We start from the raw sequence: 24,730 nt of genomic DNA on the forward strand, positions 1-24,730 counted from the left end.
AGTATAACCCAGCATCTGCCGTTCTTTCCCACTCAACCATCCCAGTCACCCTGCTCCTCTCCCCTCCCCCACATTCTCATCTCCAATCCTCCAAGTCCCCGATTTCCCTTTCATCCCACCCCTTTCCCTTGCACCCATTTACGCCCCTCTAGTTTTACATTTCACTCCTCCTCTTCACTCCTTATGTATAAGTGATAGAAGAAGAATCAGGCCACTCGACCCATCAAGCTTACTCCACCATTCAATCGTGGCTGATCTATCTCTTCCTCCCAACCCCATTTTCCTGCCTTCTCCCCACAACCCCCGACACCCGTACTAATCAAGAATCTATCTATCTCTGCCTTAAAAATATCCATTGGCTTGGCCTCCATAGACGATAAATTCCACCGATTCACTTCTAACCTTTGACATTTACTCTACCCATCAGCCAATTCAAACCCCCTTCACCTGCATCCACCTTACGGTTTGTTCGCACCCCACCACCTCTCTCTTCAAGCGTTCTCAGCCTCCCCCCCCCCCCGCTCACCCAATGAGTCTGAAGGGCCCCGACCCAAAACGTCACCTGTCTATTCCCTCCCCAGATGCTGCCCGACCGGCTGATTTCCTCCTGCACTTTGTGCTTTGCTTTTCCAAGGATAGTTGCTCTTTTTTTGTTCCATTTCACCTAGTTGGTTCCCTAAACCGTAGCAAATAACTTTGTGAACTCAAACAATAACAAGGTTCATGGAATGCTCAATTTACACAGAGCCAAGAGATGACAGCTGAAAAGTAAAACAAATGCTTGAAGGGAAAAAATGGACAACATACGATACACATTGGGGCAGCACGGTGGCGCAACGGTAGAGTTGCTGCCTCACAGCGCCAGAAACCCGGGTTCGATGCCGACCATGGGTGCTGTTTGACAATAGACAATAGGTGCAGGAGGAGGCCATTCGGCCCTTCGAGCCAGCACCGCCATTCAATGTGATCATGGCTGATCATTCTCAATCAGTACCCCGTTCCTGCCTTCTCACCAAACCCCCTGACTCCGCTATCCTTAAGAGCGCTATCTAGCTCTCTTTTGAATGCATTCAGAGAATTGGCCTCCACTGCCTTCTGAGGCAGAGAATTCCACAGATTCACAACTCTCTGACTGAAAAAGTTTTTCCTCATCTCAGTTCTAAATGGCCTACCCCTTATTCTTAAACTGTGGCCCCTTGTTCTGGACTCCCCCAACATTGGGAACATGTTTCCTGCCTCTAACGTGTCCAACCCCTTAATAATCTTATACGTTTCGTTATACGTTATACTTATACGTTATACGTAATCTTACTGTACGGAGTTTGTACGTTCTCCCCGTGACCTGCGTGGGTTTTCGTCTGGTGCTCCAGTTTCCTCCCACACTCCAAAGACGTGCAGGTTTGTAAGTTAATTGGCTTTGGTAAAGATTGTAAGGTGTCCCTGGTGTGTGTAGAATAGTGCTAGTGTACGGGGATCGCTGGTCAGCATGGACTCTGTGGGCCGAAGGGCCTGTTTCAACGCTGCATCTCTAAACTAAACTAAAAAAGGCAACTCGGAAAACCGCTAGAAACACAGCACTGTTCTGGCAGTGGGTTTGCACTAAAACTGTCAATGACCTCTCAGTATAAATATATTGGCTAGAATAAGCAGCAACTATAAAAATGCAAGGTAGTGATTTCAGTGAGGTGTTAAATTATTTCCTATTTCAATGGTGAATGACCTCAAGATATAAAGCAAATAATTCAAGAGACTACAGGTGAGGTGATAGGACAAATAATATCTGGCTATTGATGTGGCAGGAATAATAAGGCGAGAGCATCAGAGTGTCACGTCGCCATTCCAGTTGTAGATTAAAGAATGGGGAAAAGCAAACACAAGTCAGGAGTTTACACAGAAATATTCTGTTGGGATATTTCATGACAAAGAAAACTAGGAGGTATACAACGGAGCACAATCTGCTTGATGTTTTCTGAGGACTTGCATTATTGAGAATGCTCAGCAAAGGGTACCAAAAAGAATTAATTACCTGGAGAGCTCAGGAAGGCAAGGAAGATTAAAAGCTACCCAAGGGACTTTATCCCTTATAGACCTTATTAGATATAAATCTAATGCTGTATAGAAACTCCCAGCTTACGGAATAAGCGACTTACGTAAACTCGCACTTATGTAAACAATTCTGTACTCAGTCCCTCATGCGATCAAGGCAGTTTGTAACTTTACATCGAAAACGAGCCGGCAATGGTGGTGGTGCTTACCCAGAAGGCCGCACGCCACAGAAAGTGCCCTGGACGCAGCCAAAGACGTGCAGGTTTGTAGGTTACATAGAAACATAGAAAATAGGTGCAGGAGTAGACCATTCGGCCCTTCGAGCCTGCACCGTCATTCAATATGATCATGGCTGATCATCCAACTCAGTATCCCGTACCTGCCTTCTCTCCATACCCCCTGATCCCTTTAGCCACAAGGGCCACATCTAACTCTCTCTTAAATATAGCCAATGAACTGGCCTCAACTACCTTCTGTGGCAGAGAATTCCACAGATTCACCACTCTGTGAAAAAAAACTTTCTCATCTCGGTCCCCCTTATCCTTAAACTGTGACCCCTTGTTCTGGACTTCCCCAACATCGGGAACAATCTTCCTGTATCTAGCCTGTCCAACCCCTTAAGAATTTTGTAAGTTTCTATAAGATCCCCCCTCAATCTTCTAAATTCCAGCGAGTACAAGCCGAGTCTATCCAGTCTTTTTTCATATGAAAGTCATGCCATTCCAGGAATCAATCTGGTGAGCCTTCTCTGTACTCCCTCTATGGCAAGAATGTCTTTCCTCAGATTAGGAGACCAAAACTGTACACAATACTCCAGGTGTGGTCTCACCAATGCCCTGTACAACTGCAGCAGAATCTCCCTGCTCCTATACTCAAATCCCCTCGCTATGAATGCCATTCACTTTCTTCACTGCCTGCTGCACCTGCATGCCTACTTTCAATGACTGGTGCACCACGACACCCAGGTCTCGTTGTATCTCCCCTTCTCCTAATCAGCCACCATTCAGATAATAGTCTGCTTTCCTGTTCTTGCCACCAAAGTGGATAACCTCACATTTATCCACATTATATTGCATCTGCCATGCATTTGCCCACTCACCTAACCTATCCAAGTCACGTTGCAGCCTCCTGGCATCCTCCTCACAGCAAACACTGCCCCCCAGCTTCGTGTCATCCGCAAACTTGGAGATGTTGCATTCAATTTCCTCGTCCAAATCATTAATATATATTGTAAATAGCTGGGGTCCCAGCACTGATCCTTGCGGTACCCCACTAGTCACTGCCTGCCATTCTGAAAAGGACCCGTTTAACTGGCTTCTCTGTCCCTAGTGTGTAAGATAGAACTAGAGTACGGGGTGATCTCTGGTCGGCCAAAGGCCCTGTTTCCACGCAATATCTCCAAGCTAAAACACTCAGTGAATTATTTCCGGCAGGGGATGAGGATGGGGATTCCGAAAAAAAATCAGCCAAAAAAAACCATCCCATCAATTTCATCACTGTGCCAAACCCCTGAAATAATCTGGTGAACCTTCGCCACACTACATAAACTGTTTCTTCCCGATATCTTTAGTTTAAAGTTGCGTTAAGTCTTCCGGTTAAAGAGCCTCAGACAAGGGAGTACAAGCTCGGGAGTTTGGGAGTGAATTTGGGAAACACTTCACTGCAGAGATATTGGGAGAAATGGAAGATACTGTTTGCCAGCAATTAAAATTAAGTCAACTTTTAATTTTTTAATTTGACATTGATACATTAACTGAATGAACGAAGGTGTCTAGAAAAAAAGTAGGTGTATGCAGTTAGGCCAAAGATCACACCCAATTTTAATACATGCAAGGAATAAATGACTCACTGTTCATGCACTTAAGGGACAATTTAAAGAGACTATGGCCAGTACTTCAGCAACAGTTAGGAACAACATAGGATCAGCCAAAACATTACGACCATTGACAGGCGCAGTGAATAACATTGTTTATCTTGTTACAATGGCACCTGTCAAGGGGTGGGATATTTTAGGCAGCAAGTGAACAGTCAGTTCTTGAAGTTGATGTGTTGGATGTAGGAGAAATGGGCAGGAGTAAAGACCTGAGCGACTTTGACAAGGGCCAAATTGTTATGGCCAGACGACTGGGTCACAGCATCTCTGAAACGGCAAGGCTTGTGGGGTGCTCCCGGTCAGCAGTGGCGAGTACCTATTGACAGTGATCCGAGGAGGGACAAACCACAAACCGGCGACAGACAGGGTGTTGGGCGCCCAAGACTCATCGATGCACGAGGGCAACAAATATCCTGTCTGGTCCAAGCCGACAGAAGGTCTACTGTGGCAGGTCTACAAGTCACAGAAAATTTTAATGGTGGTCACGGGAGGAATGTGTCACAATACACAGTGCATCGCACCCTGATGCGTATGGGGCTGCACACGGAGGACCAACAGCATAGTAGGCCAGTGGTCATAATGTTTTGGCTCATCAGGTCGTAATGTTTTGGCTGATCGGTGTAGATTGTGAAGCAGGGAGAGCAGCAGATTGGAGGATTCAGTGAAGGCAAGATGTAATCCTTTTCATTCAAACCTTTGCCATTACTAGGCTCAAATATTACAAAACACTACAGGCCAAGCTCCCGTACCTCATCCTGTTTGCCCACTTCCTAACTCACACCAAATAGCACGGCTCCTGCATCAAATGGCCTGCGTCACTGCCTGAACCACCAAACCTTTCCCGATCCACCACGGCAGCACCGTGGCACAGCTGATAGAACCACTGCCTCTCAGTGCCAGTGACCCGGAAGCAATCCTGAACCCGGGTGCTGCCTGTGTGGAGTTTGCATGTTCTCCCTGTGACGGCGTGGCCTTTCCTCCAGGTTCGTGTTCACACCAGTTACAGGAGCAGAATTAGGCCACTCGGCCCATGGAGTCTACTCCGGCATTCAATCATGGTCGATCTATCTTTCCCTCTCAACCCCTTCCTCCAGGTGTTCCAGTTTCCTTCCACATCCCAAAAACATGCAGGTCTGCAGCTTAATTATAAAATTGCCAACAATCTGTGGGGAATGAATGAGAAGGTGGGATAGCGTAGAACGAGTGCGAGTTTGATGGCTGTCGTGCTTAGTGGGCCAAAGGGCCTGTTTCCCTGCTCCATCACTGAACTAAACCTTCCAGTCTTGCCCCTCTCCTTTCCCGACCTGCCATCCTCAAAAAGAAAAAAACGCTCCTTCGATTCCTGACAGCATCACTAGATTGCATTACACTACATATTTTTAAGACCTTAACACAAAACTCAAATTCTACTGCAAATATCTGACTTCACAATACAAGACCAATCATTACGCCTATAATGTTATTCTAATTTCATTGCACTAAATTATAAACTTCTCTTTCAACTATACATTAAAAATACACTTACTAAAATATACTGCACCTGGAATTTTTATAGTTACGGTTATGCTAAAGGTTTATAGCAGAATTAATATTCTATTCAATGCAGCCAAAAACATTAAATAAGCTATTGAACAAGTCTCCATTGAATAACTAATGCCCTGGAATTGCAGCCCAGGCTACACAATGGTGAATAACGGCATATTTTAATAAACTACACACCATTGTAAAAAATTTATCACAGTGGCTCTGGGGATTCAGTTCAGTACTTAAAAGGAATTTTGCTTTTTCTTCAGAAGACATTGCATTTAATGTCATACACATTTGAAGCACATTCTGCATTGTCACAAGCTTTCACAAAGTTTTTTGATGTCAGTTTAAAAGGTATTCCCACTGTTGCTTAAAGACTGATTAAATGAAATGCACAAAAATGAATTTTATTTTGGTGCATTAAAATGCAGATATAAATCACCAGGAACCTAAAGAAGGAACCTTGTTCAGCAGTGAAGAAAACCTGACCCCTGCTGGCTACTAAATGCAGAAGCACCGATGAATAAAAATATAACTCAAAATGAGAGATGGGAAAAATAGTTCAAGTAAAACACAAATGACACCAATCTTCAATCAACCGGGTGTCTCGGTTACCTCCCACATCCCAAAGATGTGCAGGTTTGTTGGTTAATTGCACTCTGTAAATAGTGTGAAAGATGGAACTAGTATACGGGTGATCGCTGATCTAGTTCAATTTAGTTTATTGTCACGTGTACCGAGGTACAGTGAAAAGCTTTTGCTGCGTGCTAACCAGTCAGCGGAAAGACAATACATGATTACAATCAAGCCATTTACAGTGTACAGATACATGATATGGGAATAACGTTCAGTGCAAGGTAAAGCCAGCAAAGGCCGATGAAGGATAGTCCGAGGGTCACCAAAGAGGTGGATAGTAGCTCAGCACTGCTCTCTGGTTGTGCTGGGAAGATTCAGTAGCCAGGGAAGAAACTGTCCCAGAATCTGGAGGTGTGCGTTTTCACACTTCTATACCTTTTCTTCACACAGAGAGTGGTGAGTCTGTGGAATTCTCTGCCACAGAAGGTAGTTGAGGCCAGTTCATTGGCTATATTTAAGAGGGAGTTAGATGTGGCCCTTTTTGCTAAAGGGATCAGGGGGTATGGAGAGAAGACAGGTACGGGCTACTGAGCTGGATGATCAGCCATGATCATATTGAATGGCGGTGCAGGCTCGAAGGGCCGAATGGCCTACTCCTGCACCTATTTTCTATGTTTCTATGTTTCTATGTTTTGCCTGATGGGAGAGGGGAGAAGAGGGAGTGGCCAGGGTGCGACTGGTCCTTGATTATGCTGCTGGCCTTGCCGAGGCAGCGTGAGATATAAATGGAGTTAATAGAAGGGAGGATGGTTTGTGTGATGGTCTGGGCTGCGTCCACAATTCGCTGCAATTTCTTGTGGTCTTGGATGGAGCTGTTCCCAAACCATGCTGTGAAGCATCCTGATAAAATGGTCAGCGTGGACTCAGTGGGCCGAAGGGCCGGTTTACATGCTGTATCTCTCAACTAAACAAAAATGTTGGCTCCCAAAGAACCGGCTCCCTAGCTCATCATCCTGGCCCCTAAGTTGAATTAGGTGTACAAATGACTTGTACAGTTCATTCGAAGGTATCACAAAATGCTGGAGTAACTCAGCGGGTCAGGCAGCATCTCTGGAGAGAAGGAATGGGTGACGTTTCGGGTCGAGACCCTTTATCAGTTTGAAGAAGGGTCTCGACACGAAACGTCACCCATTCCTTCTCTCCAGAGATGCTGCCTGACCCGCTGAGTTACTCCAGCATTTTGTGATACCTTCGATTTGTACCAGCATCTGCAGTTATTTTCCTGTACAATTCATTCTATTATTACTGTAAATCTTAATGCTACCTGGGCAGCAAAGGCTTTGCCTGCATTAAAAAAAAACTATTATGTCAGTTAGAAATAACCTTATTTTAAACTTCATTGGGCATTCTATTAAACACCGATGCTGAATAGCTGTTTAAAAGGGTACCCAATGATGTTTAAAAATAAGGTTGTAAATAAGGGCGGCACAGTGGCGCAGCAGGAGAGTTGCTGCCTTACACCGTCAGAGGCACGGGTTAAATCCTGACTTCGGGCGCTGTCTGTACGGAGTTTGTACGTTTTCCCTTGTGGCAGCATGGGTTTTTTCCAGGTCCTCCAGTTTCCACCCACTCTCAAAAGAGGTACAAGTTTGTAGCTTGATTGGCTTCAGTAAAAAATAGTAAACTGTCTTTAGTTGGTAGGATACAGCCAGTGTGCGGGGATCGCTAGTCAGCGTGGGCCTGGTGTGCCCGAGGGCCTGGTGCGCTCGAGGGCCTGGTGTGCCCGAGGGCCTGGTGTGCCCGAGGGCCTGCTTCCACACTGTGTCTCAAAACTAAAGCTGAAAAATACACATCACAAGGGCATTGAGTTATACAGCAAAGAAACAGGCCCTTTTGCCCATCACATCATGCCAAGCTTTTTGTCCATATCAGGATCGTATCCTTCCAGAAAAATCATAGAAACATAGACAATAGGTGCAGGAGGAGGCCATTCGGCCCTTTGAGCCAACACCGCCATTCAATACCATCACGGCTAATCATCCAAAATCAGAACCCCGTTCCTGCATTCTCCCCATATCCCCTGATTCCGTTAGCCGCAAGAGCTCTATCTAACTCTCTCTTGAAAACATCCAGTGAATTGTCCTCCACTGCCTTCTGTGCCAGATAATTCTACAGATTCACAACTCTCTGGGTGAAAACGTTTTTCCTCACCTCAGGCCTAAATGGCCTACCTCTTATTCTTAAACTGTGATCCCTGGTTCTGGACTCCCACAACATTGGGAATATTTTACCTGCATCTAGCCTGTTCAATCCCGTAAGAATTTTATATGTTTCTATAAGGTCCCCCTCATCCTTCTAAATGCCAGTTAGAACGCTGCACTCCTTCAATAGGGCGGCACGGTAGCGCAGCGGTAGAGTTGCTGCTTTACAGCGAATGCAGCGTCGGAGACTCAGGTTCGATCCTGACTACGGGTGCTGCACTGTAAGGAGTTTGTACGTTCTCCCCGTGACCTGCGTGGGTTTTCTCCGAGATCTTCGGTTTCCTCCCACACTCCAAAGACGTACAGGTATGTAGGTTAATTGGCTGGGTAAATGTAAAATGTAAAAATTGTCCCTAGTGGGTGTAGGATAGTGTTAATGTACGGGGATCACTGGGCGGCACGGACTTGGAGGGCCGAAAAGGCCTGTTTCCGGCTGTATATATATGATATGATGATATGATAATAGCAAGAATGCCATTCGTGAAATTAGGAGACCAAAACTGCACACAATACTCCAGGTGTGGTCTCACCAGGGCCCTGTACAACTGCAGTAGGACCTCCTTGCTCCTATACTCAAATCCTCTCACCATGAAGGACAACGTGCCATTTGCTTTCTTCACTGCCTGCTGTACCTGCATGCTTACTTTCAGTGACTGATGTATAAGGATACCCAGGTCTCATTGCACCTCCCCTTCCCCTAATCTGACACCATTCAGATAATAATCTGCCTTGTTCTTGCCACCAAAGTGGAGAACCTTATATTTATACGATACAATGCAATAGAACTTTATTTATCCCAGGAGGGAAATTGATCAGCCAACAGCCATAAAACACAAGATAAACGAAACATGAAATTAAAGTGACGAGTGGAAAGGATTGGGGATGCACAAAGATTGGGGAAGGGGGGGTGGGGAGTCAGTCTCAGTCTACCCCATGACAGAAGGGGGAGGAGTTGTACCGTTTGATAGCCACAGAGAAGGATCTCCTGTGGCGTTCTGTGCTGCATCTTGGTGGGACCAGTCTGTTGCTGAAGGTGCTCCTCAGGTTGACCAGTGTGTCATTGGGAGGGTGAGCTGTATTGTCCAGGATGCTCCGCAGTTTGAGGAGCATCCTCACCTCCAAGACCACCTCCCACCAATCCAACTCCGCCCCCAGGACGGAGCCAGTCTTCCTGATGAGTTTGTTCATTCTATTGGCGTCCATATTATACTGCATCTGCCATGCATCTGCTCACTCTACCTATCCAAGTCACCCTGCAGCCTCATAGCATCCTCCTCGTGGCTCACACTGCCACCCAGCTTTGTGTCATCTGCAAACATGGAGATGTTACATTTAATTCCTTCGTTAAATCGTTAATATATATTGTAAATAACTGGGGTCCCAGCACTGAGCCTTGTGGCACCCGACTAGTCACTGCCTGCCATTATGAAAGGGACCCGTTAATTCCTACTCTTTGCTTCCTGTCTGTCAACCAGTTCTCTATCCATGTCAATACCCTAGCCCCAAACCATGTGTAATTTTGCACACTAATCTCTTGTGCAGGACCTTGTGAAAGGCTTTTTGAAAGCCCAGATACGCCACATCCACTGGCTCTCCCTTATTCATTCTACTTGCTACATCCTCAAAAAATTCCAGAAGATTAATCAAGTATGATTTCCCCTTCATAAACCTATGCTGACTTTGACTGATACTGTTTTCCAAATGCACTGCTAATAATCTTTGATAATCGACTCAAGCATCTTCCCCACTACTGATGTCAGGGTAACTGGTCTATAATTTTGTTTTCTCTTTCCCTCCTTTCTTAAAAAATGGGGTTACATTAGCTACCCTCCAGTCCACAGGAACTGATCTAGAGTTTATAAAACATTGGAAAATGATCACCAATGCATCCACAATTTCTAGGTACTTGAGTACTCTGGAATGCAGACCATCAGGCCCTGGGGATTTATCTGCCTTCAGTCCCAACAGTTTACCTAACACCATTTCCTGACTAATGTGGATTTCCTTCAGTTCATCCCTCCCACTAGATCCTCAGTCCCCCTAGTATTTCTGGGAGATTGTGTCTTCCTTAGTGAAGACAGAACCAAAGTACTTGTTTCACTGGTCTGCCATTTCCTTGCTCCCATTATAAATTCACCTGTTTCTGACTGCAAGGAACCTACATTTGTCTTCACTGATCTTTTCCTCTTCACATATCTATGGAAGCTTTTAGTCAGTTTTTATATTCTTTCAAGCTTTCTTTCATGTTCCATTTCCCCCCTCTTAATTAACCCCTATGTCCTCGTCTGATGAATTCTAAATTTCTCCCAGTCCTCCAGTTTACTGCTTCCTCCGGCCAATTTATATGCCTCTTCGTTGGATTTAACACTATCCCTAAATTCCCTCGTTAGCCACGGTTGAGCCGCCTTCCCCGTTTTATTTTTACGCCAGACAGGGATGAACAATTGTAATTCATCCATACGGTCTTTAAATCTTTGCCGTTGCTTATCCATACAACTATTATCCCAACAACATGGTTTCAAGCCAAGTCAAGTCAAGTTTATTTGTCACATGCACATACACGATGTGCAGTGAAATGAAAGTGGCAATGCCTGCGGATTGTGCACAAAAAGAATTACAGTTACAGCATATAATAAAGTTAATATAGAGAAGACAAAATTTAGTCCCTGGAGTTATAAAAGTTAACAGTCCTTATGGCCTGTGGGAAGAAACTCCGTCTCATCCTCTCCGTTTTCACAGCGTGACAGCGGAGGCGCTTGCCTGATCGTAGCATCTGGAACAGTCCGTTGCTGGGGTGGCAGGGGTCCCTCATAATGTTGCTGGCTCAGATGTTTATCTCAGATTACCCAGACCTACAGCTGTTTCATTTTCAATTACCCAATCACTTCCACTTGGCAGGCAAAAGCTACATGCCACTCTCCGCAACCTCTTAGAAGCAACATTTTTTAGGAAAGCAAAACAAAAGTCAGAGACTTAGATTGACACGGCATCTTTCCAGTCTCCTTCAGCACATCTCAGCGTGCTTTACAGGCAGTGAAACTGTTCTGAAGTGTAGTCAGTGATGTCATGTTGGAAACTTGGCAGCTAATTTGTGCACCGCGGAACTGCTGAAACAGCAACCTTCATCCACTTTGGAAGAAAAAGAATAGAAAAACAGTACTCTGTAAAATGGAGATTCAATGGTGTTCATGAGAAACCAATGTCCTTGTACATGAGCTACTGAAAGGTGACAAGCGGGTACAGTAAGCAGCATGGTGTACTCAAATTAGTTTTGTTTAGTTTAGGGTTACAGTGTGGAAACAGGCTCATCAGCCCACCGAGTCTGTGCCGACCAACAATCACTAGTTCTATACTGCACACTAGGGACAATTTACAGAAGCTAATTAGCCTGCAGACCTGCACGTCTTTGGAATGTGGGAGGAAACCCAGGCAGTCACAGGGAGAATGTACAAACTCCGTACGGGCAGCACCCGTGGTCAGGATCGAACCCCGGTCTCTGGTGCTGAAGCAGCAAATCTACCACTGCGCCACTCCAGTGAGGTCTTGCCAGGTAAGGGAACCTTGGATTACGGGTTTGGCTGTAAATGTGGTCAAAAGGGTAAAGGAAGGTGATAGAAGAATTAGGACAATGAAATCATTCACAGCCCTTGAGGAAATACAGGTACTCCCCAGGTTACGATGGTTCGACTTGCGTTTATCGACTTTGCGATGGTGCAAATGGCAGGGACCCGTAGCGAGCCGCCGCTCGCTTCCGGACACGTGATCGCGCGTTTTCAATGCATTTCGACTTACGATACTTTCAGTTTCCGATGGGTTTCTCGGAACGGAACCCCATCGGAAGCCGAGGAGCACCTGTATAAATAAAGCAGGAAAGAACCCAAGCAGGGAACTAGGAGACCTAAAAGGCCAAGTAAGATTAACATTTTCTTTTAAATATACGTTAAAAAACAAGAGGGTAACTCGGGAGAGGATAAAGGAGAAAATTAATGCTTGGAGACAGAGGGTACGGATGAGATACTAGTCAAATACTTTGCATCAATATTTACCAATGAGAAGGACATGGAGGATGGATCAGTGTATGAAGGAACTGCAGATGCTGGTTTATACCAAAGATAGACACAAAATGCTGAAGTAACTCAGCTGGACAGGCAGCATCTCTGGAGAGAAGAAATGGGTGGCGTTTCAGCTCGACACCCTTCTTCAGACTTCAGATTTGAGGATAGATCAGTGTCAGGTATACTAATATGCTAGGGCTTTTCGAGATCAAGAACATGGTGGCATTGGGTCTCTTAAAGAGCATTAAGGTGGAGAAGTCACCAGTAGGTTTGCCAACTTCCTCACTCCCAAATAAGGGACAAAGGTTGACGTCGCCGCCCCGCGCCCCACGTGACCTCACCCAGCCAGCGGCCATGTGCTCCCGCTCCACCAATGGCAGCCGCCATTGGTGTAGCGGAAGCACCCCGCTGCCTGGGTGAGGTCACTTGGGCCGCGGGGCAGTGACGTCACCCTTTGTCCCTTATTTGGGAGTGAGGAAGTTGCCAACCCTATTAATACGGGACAAGGGCGGTCCCGTACGGGACAAACTCATTTAGCCCAAAATATGGGATGTCCTGGCTAATATGGGACAGCTGGCAACCCCAGTCACCAGGGACAATTGGGATCTATCCCAGGGTATTGAGAGAGGCAAGAGAGGAGCCCTGATAAAGATCTTTGTATCTTTTCCAGAGACCGGCGAGGTCCATGAGGACTGGAGAGTAGCAAAGGTTATTCCTTCATTTAAGAATGGAAATAGGGATAATCCAGGAAATTGTAGGCCAGAGCCTCACAGCGATGATTGGGAAGTGATTGGAGAGGATTCTACGGGATAGGATTTACTCACATTTGAAAGAGAATCCATTAATACAGTGTGGCTTTGTCCAGGGTATGTCAAAGCTCACAAACACGATTCATTTTTCATCAATCAAGGACTCAATGGGCCAAAGGGCCTGTTTCCTTGCTGCCCCTCGGACTATCCTTGATCACACTTTGCCCGTTTTACCTTGCACTAAACGTTATCCCCTTATCGTGTATCTATACACTGTAAAAGGCTCGATTGTAACCGTGTATTGTCTTTCCGCTGACTGGATAGCCCGCAACGAAAGCTTTTCGCTATACCTCGGAACACGTGACAATAAACTAAACTGTAACTATCTCTAGACTAAACTAAACAAATTAATGCAGAAAAGTAGCTTTGACCTAGAGGGCCAGCCACAACCTAATTAAGGTGAATGTCCTACTCCTATTTCTGAGAGATCAAAAAAGTTCATGAATACTTCTTTAAATGAGGGCCTTGATGTATGTGACCAGCCAGTTCAACTCATATTGTTGTGAATCAAGTTTTGTAAATCAACGCAAATTAACTGCTAATTTGTTGTAAATCTGTCCATTGAAGTGTACGAACCAGCTGCCACGTAACAGTAACTTCAAAAGTAAATTCAATAACCATGTATAACCAGTGATCGAAAAAGGTAATAATATAAATTGATTTTTTCTCACTGGAAATAAAAGCCTCAGAGTTTATTAACACTAAGTGAAACAGTCAGAGTCCCTGCTACAACAACGTCTCAATTTTCAACATCAAGCAGGATAGACAATAGGTGCAGGAGATGGTCATTCGGCCCTTCGAGCCAGCACCTCCATTCAATGTGATCATGGCTGATCATTCACAATCAGTACCCCGTTCCTGCCTTCTCCCCATACCCCCTGACTCTTTAAGAGCTCCATCTAGCTCTCTCTTGAAAGCATCCAGAGAAATGGCCTCCACTGCCTTCTGCGGCAGAGAATTCCACAGATTTACAACTCTGACTGAAAAAGTTATTCCTCATCGCCGTTCTAAATGGCCTACCCCTTATTCTTAAACTGTGACCCCTGGTTCTGGACTTCCCCCCAACATCGGGAACATGTTTCCTGCCTCTAACATGTCCAACCCCTTAATAATCTTATATGTTTCAATAAGATCCCCTCTCATTCTTCTAAATTCCAGCGTAATGCAGAAACGAAATTGGCATTTTTTGTTCAAGAGCAAAAGGAACCTGCAGATAGACTCAAAGTACTGAAATAACTCAGTGGGTCAGGCAGCATCTCTGGAGGAAAAGGGTGGGTGACGTTTGCGGTCTTCAGATTGCAGCTGCCGTCAAGTTAAGTTAATTCTGTCCGGGTCTTTCTATTCTTCATCTTTACTAAAATAATCCCTAGAACCAGTCTACCAAAGGGAATGGAGACACAGGGAAATACAGATGCTGGAATCTTGAGTAAAACACAAAGTGCTGGAGTAACTCAGCAGGTCAGGCAGCGTCTCCGGAGGTCCCATAGCAGAAGTGTCCACGTCGCGGGGCTGGAAACTGGAAGTGTCCTGAGCTAATTCTGCTACCACCATCATCTATTGTACAAGTGATGGCTCCCACTGATTGTCGCCGGAAGCTTGCGACCATTTCAGGACAGACGATGACAGCGATGTAACATAGAAGATGGACACGAAAGAAGAAGCATCTCCGGAGGACATGGATCGGCGACATTTCAGGTGGGGACCCCTCTTCGAGGACCCCTCAGGTTCCTAATAAATCTTTCCTGCCTCACCTTAAATCTATGTCCTCTGGTTCTCGGTTCCCCTACTCTGGGCAAGAGACCTTGTCTGTTAGAAATAATTAAATTGATCAAGATATCAAAATAAATAGAATGCTTATATCAGTTGAGATAAGCTGCAAATCAGCACAAGCACATCGGACGTGCACAGCTCACCTCTTGCAGTTTCACTGCCATCAGTCCCAGATTATCCTGCCGATGTTCCGCTAATTGTCGTTCAGTTCTCATTTCCTTTTCAATTTCTTGAAGGCGCCTTTCAACTCTTTCGGAAACCTATTAAACAAAAGACCAAGAATGTTTGTTGCTAGAAAAAGGTGCAGTTCATACAAGTTAATATAGAGCAATGCCCGCTCCATAAAGTTTTAAAAAATATTAATATGCAACAGGTCGGACAGAATCTGTGGCGATAGAAACAGAATTAACATTTCAAGTCACTGATCTTTCATCAGATGCCAGCTCTGGTCAAACTGATGGAATGAAGACCTTTGGAATGTTCAGAAGCCATAGGAGCAGAATTAGGCCATTCAGCCCATCAACACGCCACCATTCAATCATGGCTGGTCTTTCTTTCGCTCAACCTTGTTCTCTTGCCTTCTCCCCATAATCCTGATGGTTGGGACCCTTCTTCAGTCTGAAGAAGGGTCCCGACCCGAAACATCAACTATCCACCGGGTGGCGCATTCAGCGATGATAGCCTCGCCAACAGTCTGTTTTTTTAGTCTTTTTTGTTATTTTTAGTATGTTTTAAAAGTTTGTGTTAATGTTCTCTGGTTTGTTTTATGTGGGGAGTGGGGGAGAGAATCGGGGGAAACTGTTTTTCAATCCCTTACCTTGCCAGAGATGCGATTATGTTCCGGATTGTATCTCCGGTCGCTCTGCGGCCGAACATCATAGAGCTGGAGATCTTGCTCGGGACTGACTTTGAGCCCCATCGCGGGGGCCATGGACTTGAAGGATATTCTTGCTATTGAGGGCATGCAGCGTAGGTTTACTAGGTTAATTCCCGGAATGGCGGGACTGTCATATGTTGAAAGACTGGAGCGACTGGGCTTGTATACACTGGAATTTAGAAGGATAAGAGGGGATCTTATCGAAACGTATAAGATTATTAAGGGGTTGGACACATTAGAGGCAGGAAACATGTTCCCAATGTTGGGGGAGTCCAGAACAAGGGGCCACGGTTTAAGAATAAGGGGTAGGCCATTTAGAACTGAGATGAGGAAAAAGTTTTACAGTCAGAGAGTTGTGAATCTGTGAAATTCTCTGCCTCAGAAGGCAGTGGAGGCCAATTCTCTGAATGCATTCAAGAGAGAGCTAGATAGAGCTCTTAAGGATAGCGGAGTCAGGGGGTATGGGGAGAAGGCAGGAACGGGGTACTGATTGAGAATGATCAGCCATGAGCACATTGAATGGCGGTGCTGGCTCGAAGGGTCGAATGGCCTCCTCCTGCACCTATTGTCTATTGTCTATTGCCATCAGAGATTGCGATCCCTTGCCTGGAATCGACGCTCCAACTGCGGCCTGCGGAATTTAACACCGAGGAGCTTGCTGTCTCGGTAGAGACCAATGTCGGGAGCGCTAAATCACAGAAGCCTTTCGACCAGCCCCGTCCCGGGGTAGATTGCCGGGTGCGGGGGAGCTGAGATTTCCCCCTGATGCAGGAGCTCAATCGCCCTGATGCGGAGGGCCCAAACGCCGCCGGCTACAGGAGTCAAGATCGTCCCGTCAAAGGAAGGCTCAAGGCCCCCAACCTCTGGAGAGCAAAGAAGGGAAGAGATTGAACTTTCTTTCGCCTTCCATCACAGTGTGGAGGAGTCACTGTGGGGGATGTTCATGTTAAAAAGTATTTCATGTGTTCTGTTGCTTTTAATTGGTATGACTGTATGGCAAAACAAATTCCTCGTATGTTGCAAAACATACTTGGCTAATAAAGTACAATTATGATTATGATTATCCTTGTTCTCCAGAGATGCTGCCTGACCTGTTGAGTTACTCAAGCACTTTGTGCTTTTATTTTGTGAACCAGCATCTGCAGTTCCTTGTTTCGAGCAATGTAAAATGCTTGTCTCTGGACATTTATGATGATCAAATGCTGTAGTACAAACTTCCCCCATTAGAGGGTGGCAGAGAGCTAATACTGAGTCAGTGCAATTGCCAGCCGGGCAACTTGTTGCTCAAACTTTAACCAGTCAGAATAAATATCAAAATTTTAAAATGTCACTTTTCATGCAAGAGTCAATGCAGTAACGTGTCTTTGAAAAAAGTAGGGCAAGTAGATGTGGGAAAGAATATGAAGAAGGGTCTCGACCCAAAACGTCACCCATTCCTTCTCTCCTGAGATGCTGCCGGACCTGCTGAGTTACTCCAGCATTTTGTGAATAAATACCTTCGATTTGTACCAGCATCTGCAGTTATTTTCTTACACTAAGATTTATATTATGCAACGTTTTTCACCCAGAGTTGTGAATCTGTGGAATTCTCTGCCATAGAAGGCAATGGAGGCCAATTCACTGGACGTATTCCAGAGAGAGTTGGATACAGCTCTTGGGGCTAAAGAAATCAAGGGATATGGGGAGAAAGCAGGAACGGGGTACTGATGCTTGATGATCAGCCATGATCATATTGAATGGCGGTGCTGGCTCGAAGGGTCACATGGCCCACTCCTGCACCTATTTTCTATGTCATCTGTGTGGAAGGACCTTATGTGACCAGGGCGGTCTAATCAGCCATCTCCATACCCAACACTATGGAGTAGATGTCATGACACCTGATGACAAGATGACCAAAAAGTACCCTTACTCCTCAGTGCAATCCCACAATCAAACTCAATTGTGGTCTAACTTTCTCTTACGATCCTGACCAGTCAATAAGGCATTCTATCCGTAATTTACAGAGGCAATAGTGAGGAATGATGGTGGATGCACTGGAAATAAGAGTAGGCCACCTTGTCCCAGACCATTGACCACCATTCAACAGGATAATGGCTGGTCCACTACCTCACTGGAATTTAGAAGGATGACAGGAGATCTTATCGAAACGTATAAGATTATTAAGAGGCAGGAAACATGTTCCCAATGTTGGGGGAGTCCAGAACAAGGGGCCACAGTTTAAGAATAAGGGGTAGGCCATTTGGAACTGAGATGAGGAAGAACTTTTTCAGTCAGAGAGTTGTGAATCTGTGGAATTCTCTGCCTCAGAAGGCAGTGGAGGCCAATTCTCTGAATGCATTCAAGAGAGAGCTAGATAGAGCTCTTAAGGATAGCGGAGTCAGGGGGTATGGGGAGAAGGCAGGAACGGGGTACTGATTGAGAATGATCAGCCATGATCACATTGAATGGCGGTGCTGGCTCGAAGGGCCGAATGGCCTCCTCCTGTACCTATTGTCTATTGTCTCAGATCCAGAGCCTTAAGAAATCTGTTCACATATTACTGGTTCAAGCAAAGTAGAAGGTGCGGAATTTCTAGGTAATCCATTACAAGGATGGGTTAAGGATTCATCAGATTCCCTTTGATTCATATCAAGAGCAGCAACTTAAACAGCATGGATATGGTGTCAAAGTCTAATGCATTCAAATGGGATTTTAGCAGTTTTTAAGGACATTTAGTCGTCTAAAAGGAGTAAAAAGCACCAAATAGATTCCCATCAATATCCACATTTAATTAAGAGCAGAAATCCATGGTTTAGTTTTCTCCACCAAGGACATTTAGAAATCGAACCACAAGCAATTTGGTCCACCTGACTGCATTCTTGAATTCAAAAAGCCCAAGATCATCAATTTGTGTAGTTAACTAGCCTACTAGACCACTTGCCCATCTCTTCAAAATTGTATAAATATTTAAAGAAAAATTATGATACCAAGATGAAAGTTTAATGATCAACTTCATTTAAATAAATCCAAGTGAAAATTAATTGAACTAAGGAACACTATTTCTGAATATAGACACAAAATGCTGGAGTAACTCAGCGGGTCAGGCAGCATCTCTGGAGAAACAGAATAGATGACTTATCGGGTAGAGACCCTATTTCGGACCGAGAGTCAGGGGAGAGGGGAAACTTGAGATATGAAAAGGTTCAGAACAAATCAGAGCCGGCCCGATGACTAAGGAAAGGTGGAGCCCACAATGGTCCATTGTTGGCTGTGAAAGAAGTGATAACTATCAAATAAACTTTGCCATTAGGTAAAATTCCATAGTTCCATCCCCAGGGCCATAGCTGCTATGAACATGTCCTGCTGAGCCGGATGGTCACATCGCACAGTGATCCGACACAGATCTACTTGCACTTTATTCTGTTTTAAAACTGTTTCATTGGGTTGTTTAAATTAATACTGACTAGCTAATTAATTTATTGCATCGTATGGGAGGCGCATTCCCAATCTCGTTGTACCCCTGTACAATGACAATAAAGATATATTGTATTGTATTGTATTGTATTGTAAACCACACTCACGGTCTCTGTTCTGGACACCTCTCGCACTCTGTCTGACAGTGAGCCGATAGCATTCCTAGTTTCCTTATCGTTCCTGTCAAGAGAAACAAATTTAGATTTCATCTATTTGAAGATTAAAAAAACAAAGCCAGAAGGGTACCCTGTTTCTTATCTCCCTCTCTACATCCAAACGTGACTCTTCGTTTCACTATCACCCGGCCAATAAACCTTTCATGCCACAGGCTCACCAGGACATCGCAAGCCTGTTGTGAGATCCAGCAGGTCTTCCAGCTAGATGGAACCAATCACGAGTAACACCAAGACTGAGGATCAGAAGCACAAGACTCGTCCAAAGCACTCAACATATCCCGCTGTGCATTGTGAAATACATTAATTGTCAAACGAAGGGCACTGCAACATTGGTTTAAGTGTAACAGGAACAGTGTGCACTGCATAACTAGCCAAAAATCTTTTTTTGTGCAAGACCTAATGAAAGGTCACCGGCACAGTGGCACAATGGTAGAGTTGATGCCCTACAACGAATGCAGGGCCGGAGACTCAGGTTCGATCCTGACTACAGGCGCCGTCTGTACGGAGTTTGTACGTTCTCCCCGTGACCTGCGTGGGTTTTCTCCGAGATCTCCGGTTTCCTCCCACACTCCAAAGACATACAGGTATGTAGGTTAATTGGCTGGGCAAAATGTAAAAATTGTCCCTAGGGTGTAGGATAGTGTTAATGTGCGGGGATCGCTGGGCGGCGCGGACCCGGTGGGCCGAAGGGCCTGTTTCCGTGCTGTATCTCTAAATCTAAAAAAAATCTTAAAAATACCATATATAGTCAAAAGGGAAAAAACAAGACAGGGTAGACAGTCAGAACATTTTTTCCTGGGGTGAAAATGCCAAAAACTACAGATGCTGTCTGTATGGAGTTTGTACGTTCTCCCCGTGACCACGTGGGTTTTCTCCGAGATCTTCGGTTTCCTCCCTACAAAGACGTACAGGTTTGTAGGTTAATTGGCTTGGTATAAATGTAAAATTGTCCCAAAATGGCGGCACTGCCCTAGCAGCTGCCGCTCACCTGCGGTCCATTTGTCTTTGTGTTTTTATTGGTTTTTTTTGTCTTAATTGTAGTTGTGATGTGGTGTTTTTGTGTTTGTGTACTATGTGTGTATGTGGGGGGGAGGGGGAAACTAACACTGTAAATATGTGTCCCTTCAGAACGGAGACCCGACCTTTGTTTTCTGGGTGTTGTCTCCGTTCCTGCTGCGGCCTACCATCGGCCCAACTCCTGGAGCTGGCGGCCTCCAGGGCTCTGGTTCGCAGAGCCCGCGGATCGGACTTACCACCACCGGAGCCGGCCGTCTTCGGAGGCTGCGGGAGCGGCTGCGACTCGCCTTAGGCTCGGGCCGCGTGGATGCCGACATCGGGAGCTCCGGCAGCGGCAGCGTGTTCGCCCGCCCCGGATCGCGGGGCATGGGGCGCGGACATTTCACCGTCCGGCGCGGCCTAGGATGGCCGCGGGATATTTCTCTGCTGGGCGGGGGCTTCAATGTCGGGAGCCACGACCGCCCCGACGTGCAACAACAGCGGCAGCGACAGCGTGTTCGCCCGCCCCGGATCGGACTTATCATCGGCGGAGCCGGCCGTCTTCGGAGGCTGCGGGAGCGGCTGCGACGCGACGCGCCTTGGGCTCGGCCCGCTGTGGACCGTCCGGTGCGGCCTGCAACCACAACAACCTGACTGCGGGCGAGGACAGCGGGAGAAGGGAAAGACATTGTGGCCTTCCATCACAGTGAGGAGAGAGAGGACTGGAGGAGACTCACTGTGATGGATGTTTCTTTGATGGATGTTTCTTTTTTTTGTGTGTTTTTGGGGTTGGGTGGTTTGAGTGCCTGTTTGATGCTTTTATTGTTGGACTGTGTTTTTGGGGGTTTTGGGGTGTGTGATTTGAATGCCTATTTAATGCTTTTATTGTTGGACTGTGTTTTGGGGGGTTTTTGGGGTTGGGTAATTTTGGGTGCCTGTTTAGTGCTTTTATTGTTGGACTGTGGGTGATTGAATTAACATTTTGTTCAAGATGGCCGCGCCGTTGTGTTTGGCTGCCTGCCACTGTATGTTTCTTTTTTTTCCTGGTCAGATGTGCAGCACTTTGGTCAACGTGGGTTGTTTTTAAATGTGCTATACAAATAAATTGACTTGACTTGACTTGACTTGACTTGACTAGTGTGTAGGATATAGTGTTAATGTGCGGGGATCGCTGGTCGGCACGGACTCGGTGGGCCAAAGGGCCCGTTTCCACGCTGTATTTCTAAACTACAGCTTTAAGATGAGAGGGGCAAAAATCTGAAGGAGATGTGTGGGGCTAGTTTTCATTTACACAGAGGGTGGTGTGTGCCTGGAACGCATTTCCGATGGTGCTGGTGGAGACAGATACGATTGTGGCATTTATGAAACTTTTAGATAGGCACGCAGCTATGCAGGGATCGGAGGGATATGGATTACGTGCAGGCAGATAAGAGTTGGGCTTGGCATGGACATTGCGAGCCAAAGGACCTGTTCTTCTGCTATACTGTTCTATATTCTATGTTCTAGAAAAACAAACTACTGTGGAACTCAACAGATCAGACAGCGTCTGTGGAGGGATTATGGACATTCAATGTTTCAGCTCAGAACCTTTCTTCAGGTTGAGGTTAACTAGTATGGTCATATATTAATGGTTCAAGAAACAAAATCAGGTATGCAGCACTTCGTCACATAGAAGATGCAGAGTTCTCAGTTCATCCTCTACCTTGAAAAGTTAAAAGATACTTCAGATCCCCTTTGAATCCATCTACACCTCACGCTGCCTCGGCAAAGCCAGCAGCATAATCAAGGACCAGTCGCACCCTGGCCACCTCTCTCCTCTCCCATCAGGTAAAAAGAATAGAAGTGTGAAAATGCACACCTCCAGATACAGGAACAATTTCTTCCCAGCTGTTATCAGGCAACTGAATCATTCCACCACAACCAGAGAGCAGTGCTGAACTACTATCGACCTCTTGATGATCCTCGGACTATCCTTGATCGAACTTTGCTGGCTTTACCATGCACTAAACATTATTCCATTATCATGTATCTATACTCTGTAAATAGATCGATTGTAATCATGTATTGTCTTTCTGCTGACTGGTTAGCATGCAATAAAAGCTTTTCACTGTAGCTCAGTACATGTGGCAATAAACTAAACTAACTATGTTTTACAAGAGCACCAATTTAAAACAGCATGGGCATGTCTGTCCATTTCCCACCACAGATACTAGCTGACCTGTTGAGTTCCTCCAGCAGTTTGCTTTCTGCTTGAGATTTCAGCACCTGCAGTCCCGGTCTCCTGGTCAGCCTGTAAACAGTGTTTTCTACCTTTCATTTCACAAAATGGATTTTATTTGATTCATATAGAAAGAGCTTGTTTACATTATTCAGTCCAGAAACCCAAGGTCCTGCTTCTCCCCTCAATAGACCAGATAGCATGATTATGTCTCTGCTGACGTCTTGGCCTCAGATAACCAGGTTTCACGCTCGGTCTTTGAAACGTACACACCTCTCAAAGGCCAAACAGTACACCGGCTTTGAACACAATGGCCTCGACGACATCCTTCAAAAATGAGGGGCAGTGTTTGGAGCAAAAGAAAGGGTAATAAATCTTGAATGGTAAAGATACAGATGATCCCCGACTTACGATGCTTCGACTCGCGATATTTCGACTTTGCGATGGTGCAAACGGCAGCGACCCGTGGCGAGCCACAGCTCGCTTCCGGCCACGTGATCAGGTGTATTCAATGCATTCCGACTTACAATATTTTCTGTTTGGAATGGGTTTCTCGGAAAGGAACCCCATCGTAAGCTAAGGAGCACCTGTACAGTGGATGGTTGACCTGGCTGAGGAGATTACAGCTTGGGGTCACAGTTCCAAAGTAAAGGGCAAGCCAGTTAGGATTGAAAGGAGGAAATCTTTATTTTTTTCCCCCACACTCAGGAGGTGAAGCTTTGGAATGCCATACCCAGGAGGACTGTGGATGCTCAATCAATGATTGCATTCAAGACCGAGTTTGAAAGAATTCTACAAATTAAAGGCATCGAAGGATTGGGGGAGGGGGGGCGAACAGCAGGAAAATACTTTTGAGTTAGGTGATCAGATATGATCCAATTGAATGGCAGAACACAACTGAGGGACCAAAATGCCTATTCCCGCTTTTTGCTTAATTTGCAAGTGAGGCCAAACGCAAATTGGAAGAACAACACCTCATAGTCCTCTGGGGCAGCTTACAACCTAGCAGAATGAATATTGATTTCTCTAACTTCAAGTAACCCTTGCTTTTCCTCTCTCTCCACCCCTCCCCCACTCTAGTTCTCCAACTAGTTTTGCTGCCCTCCTGATAACTTTTACTGTTGGTATGCCTCGTTGTCCCCTTCCCCTCAGCCATCAATGAACGATTGTACACTGCCTTGATCTTCGTCTGCTTTGATCTGCCCTTTTCGCACCTTACATTCTCTTTGTACCCTACCTTACCTCTTGTATCTTGTACTTATCACCTCCGAAGAGTCCACCAGGGACTATACTGGAAGTTGACGAGAGTGGGTCTGGTCTTGCCGCCTGTGGGCCTGGATGGAGATCTTGAAGGTTGCGAAGGTGGGCATGTCAACAGAGGATTGTGGAAGGGCATTCCAGAGGGAAATTGCTTCAGGGGAAAAAAGACTGGATGTAGGGAGCAGATGTGTGTCGTTGAACTACAAGTTGCTTGTTGTGGCTTCCTTCTGGATCTTGTTGTTTTCTCTTTGACGTATAAGTCAGCGTGGAGGTCGATGTCCTTGATGATCTTGTGAAGGGTAGTCAATCTGAGCATCTGGCGTCTGGTTTCAGGGGAGTCCCAGTTTAAGTCGGTGAGCATTTTGGTTACACTGTATTGTCATCTGAAGTCGCCATACCTCAACTTTCCCTCTCACCTGACTCTCAGTCTGAAGAAGTGTCTCATCCCATAACATCACCCATCCTTTCTCTCCAGAGATGCTGCCTGCCCCGATGAGTTACTCCAGCATTTTGTGCCTATCTTTATAGACAATAGACAATAGGTGCAGGAGCGGGCCATTCGGCCCTTTGAGCCAGCACCACCATTCAATGTGATCATGGCTGATCATTGTCAATCAGTACCCCGTTCCTGCCTTCTCCCCATACCCCCTGACTTCGCTATCATTAAGAGCTCTATCTATCTTTGGCGTATATCAGCATCTGCAGTTCTTTCCTACACGTTTAGCCTACTCCTGCTTCTAGTTTTCAAGTTCCTAAACAGTAAACATGAACCCAACTACCATTTTTGGGAAAGAGGGGAAACATTAAAAATATAATTGGGCTTGCACAATGCA

The 24,730-nt window shown here is 45.7% G+C and overlaps 1 protein-coding gene across 2 annotated transcripts in view; it reads right to left on the reverse strand.

Annotated features, from left to right (window-relative positions):
* cep128 (centrosomal protein 128) overlaps window positions 1-24,730 on the reverse strand; it is a 351,185-nt gene that overhangs the window by 312,444 nt on the left and 14,011 nt on the right. For both annotated transcript variants that reach the window (XM_078406913.1, XM_078406912.1), the window contains exons 7-8: window positions 19,355-19,427; window positions 15,061-15,177 (exon numbers count right to left, since the gene is read on the reverse strand). In XM_078406913.1, the coding sequence (XP_078263039.1) occupies window positions 15,061-15,177; window positions 19,355-19,427 (190 nt within the window). The remainder of the gene's footprint in view (window positions 1-15,060; window positions 15,178-19,354; window positions 19,428-24,730) is intronic.

Source organism: Rhinoraja longicauda, chromosome 10, assembly GCF_053455715.1.
Source record: "Rhinoraja longicauda isolate Sanriku21f chromosome 10, sRhiLon1.1, whole genome shotgun sequence".
NCBI lineage: Eukaryota > Metazoa > Chordata > Chondrichthyes > Rajiformes > Arhynchobatidae > Rhinoraja > Rhinoraja longicauda.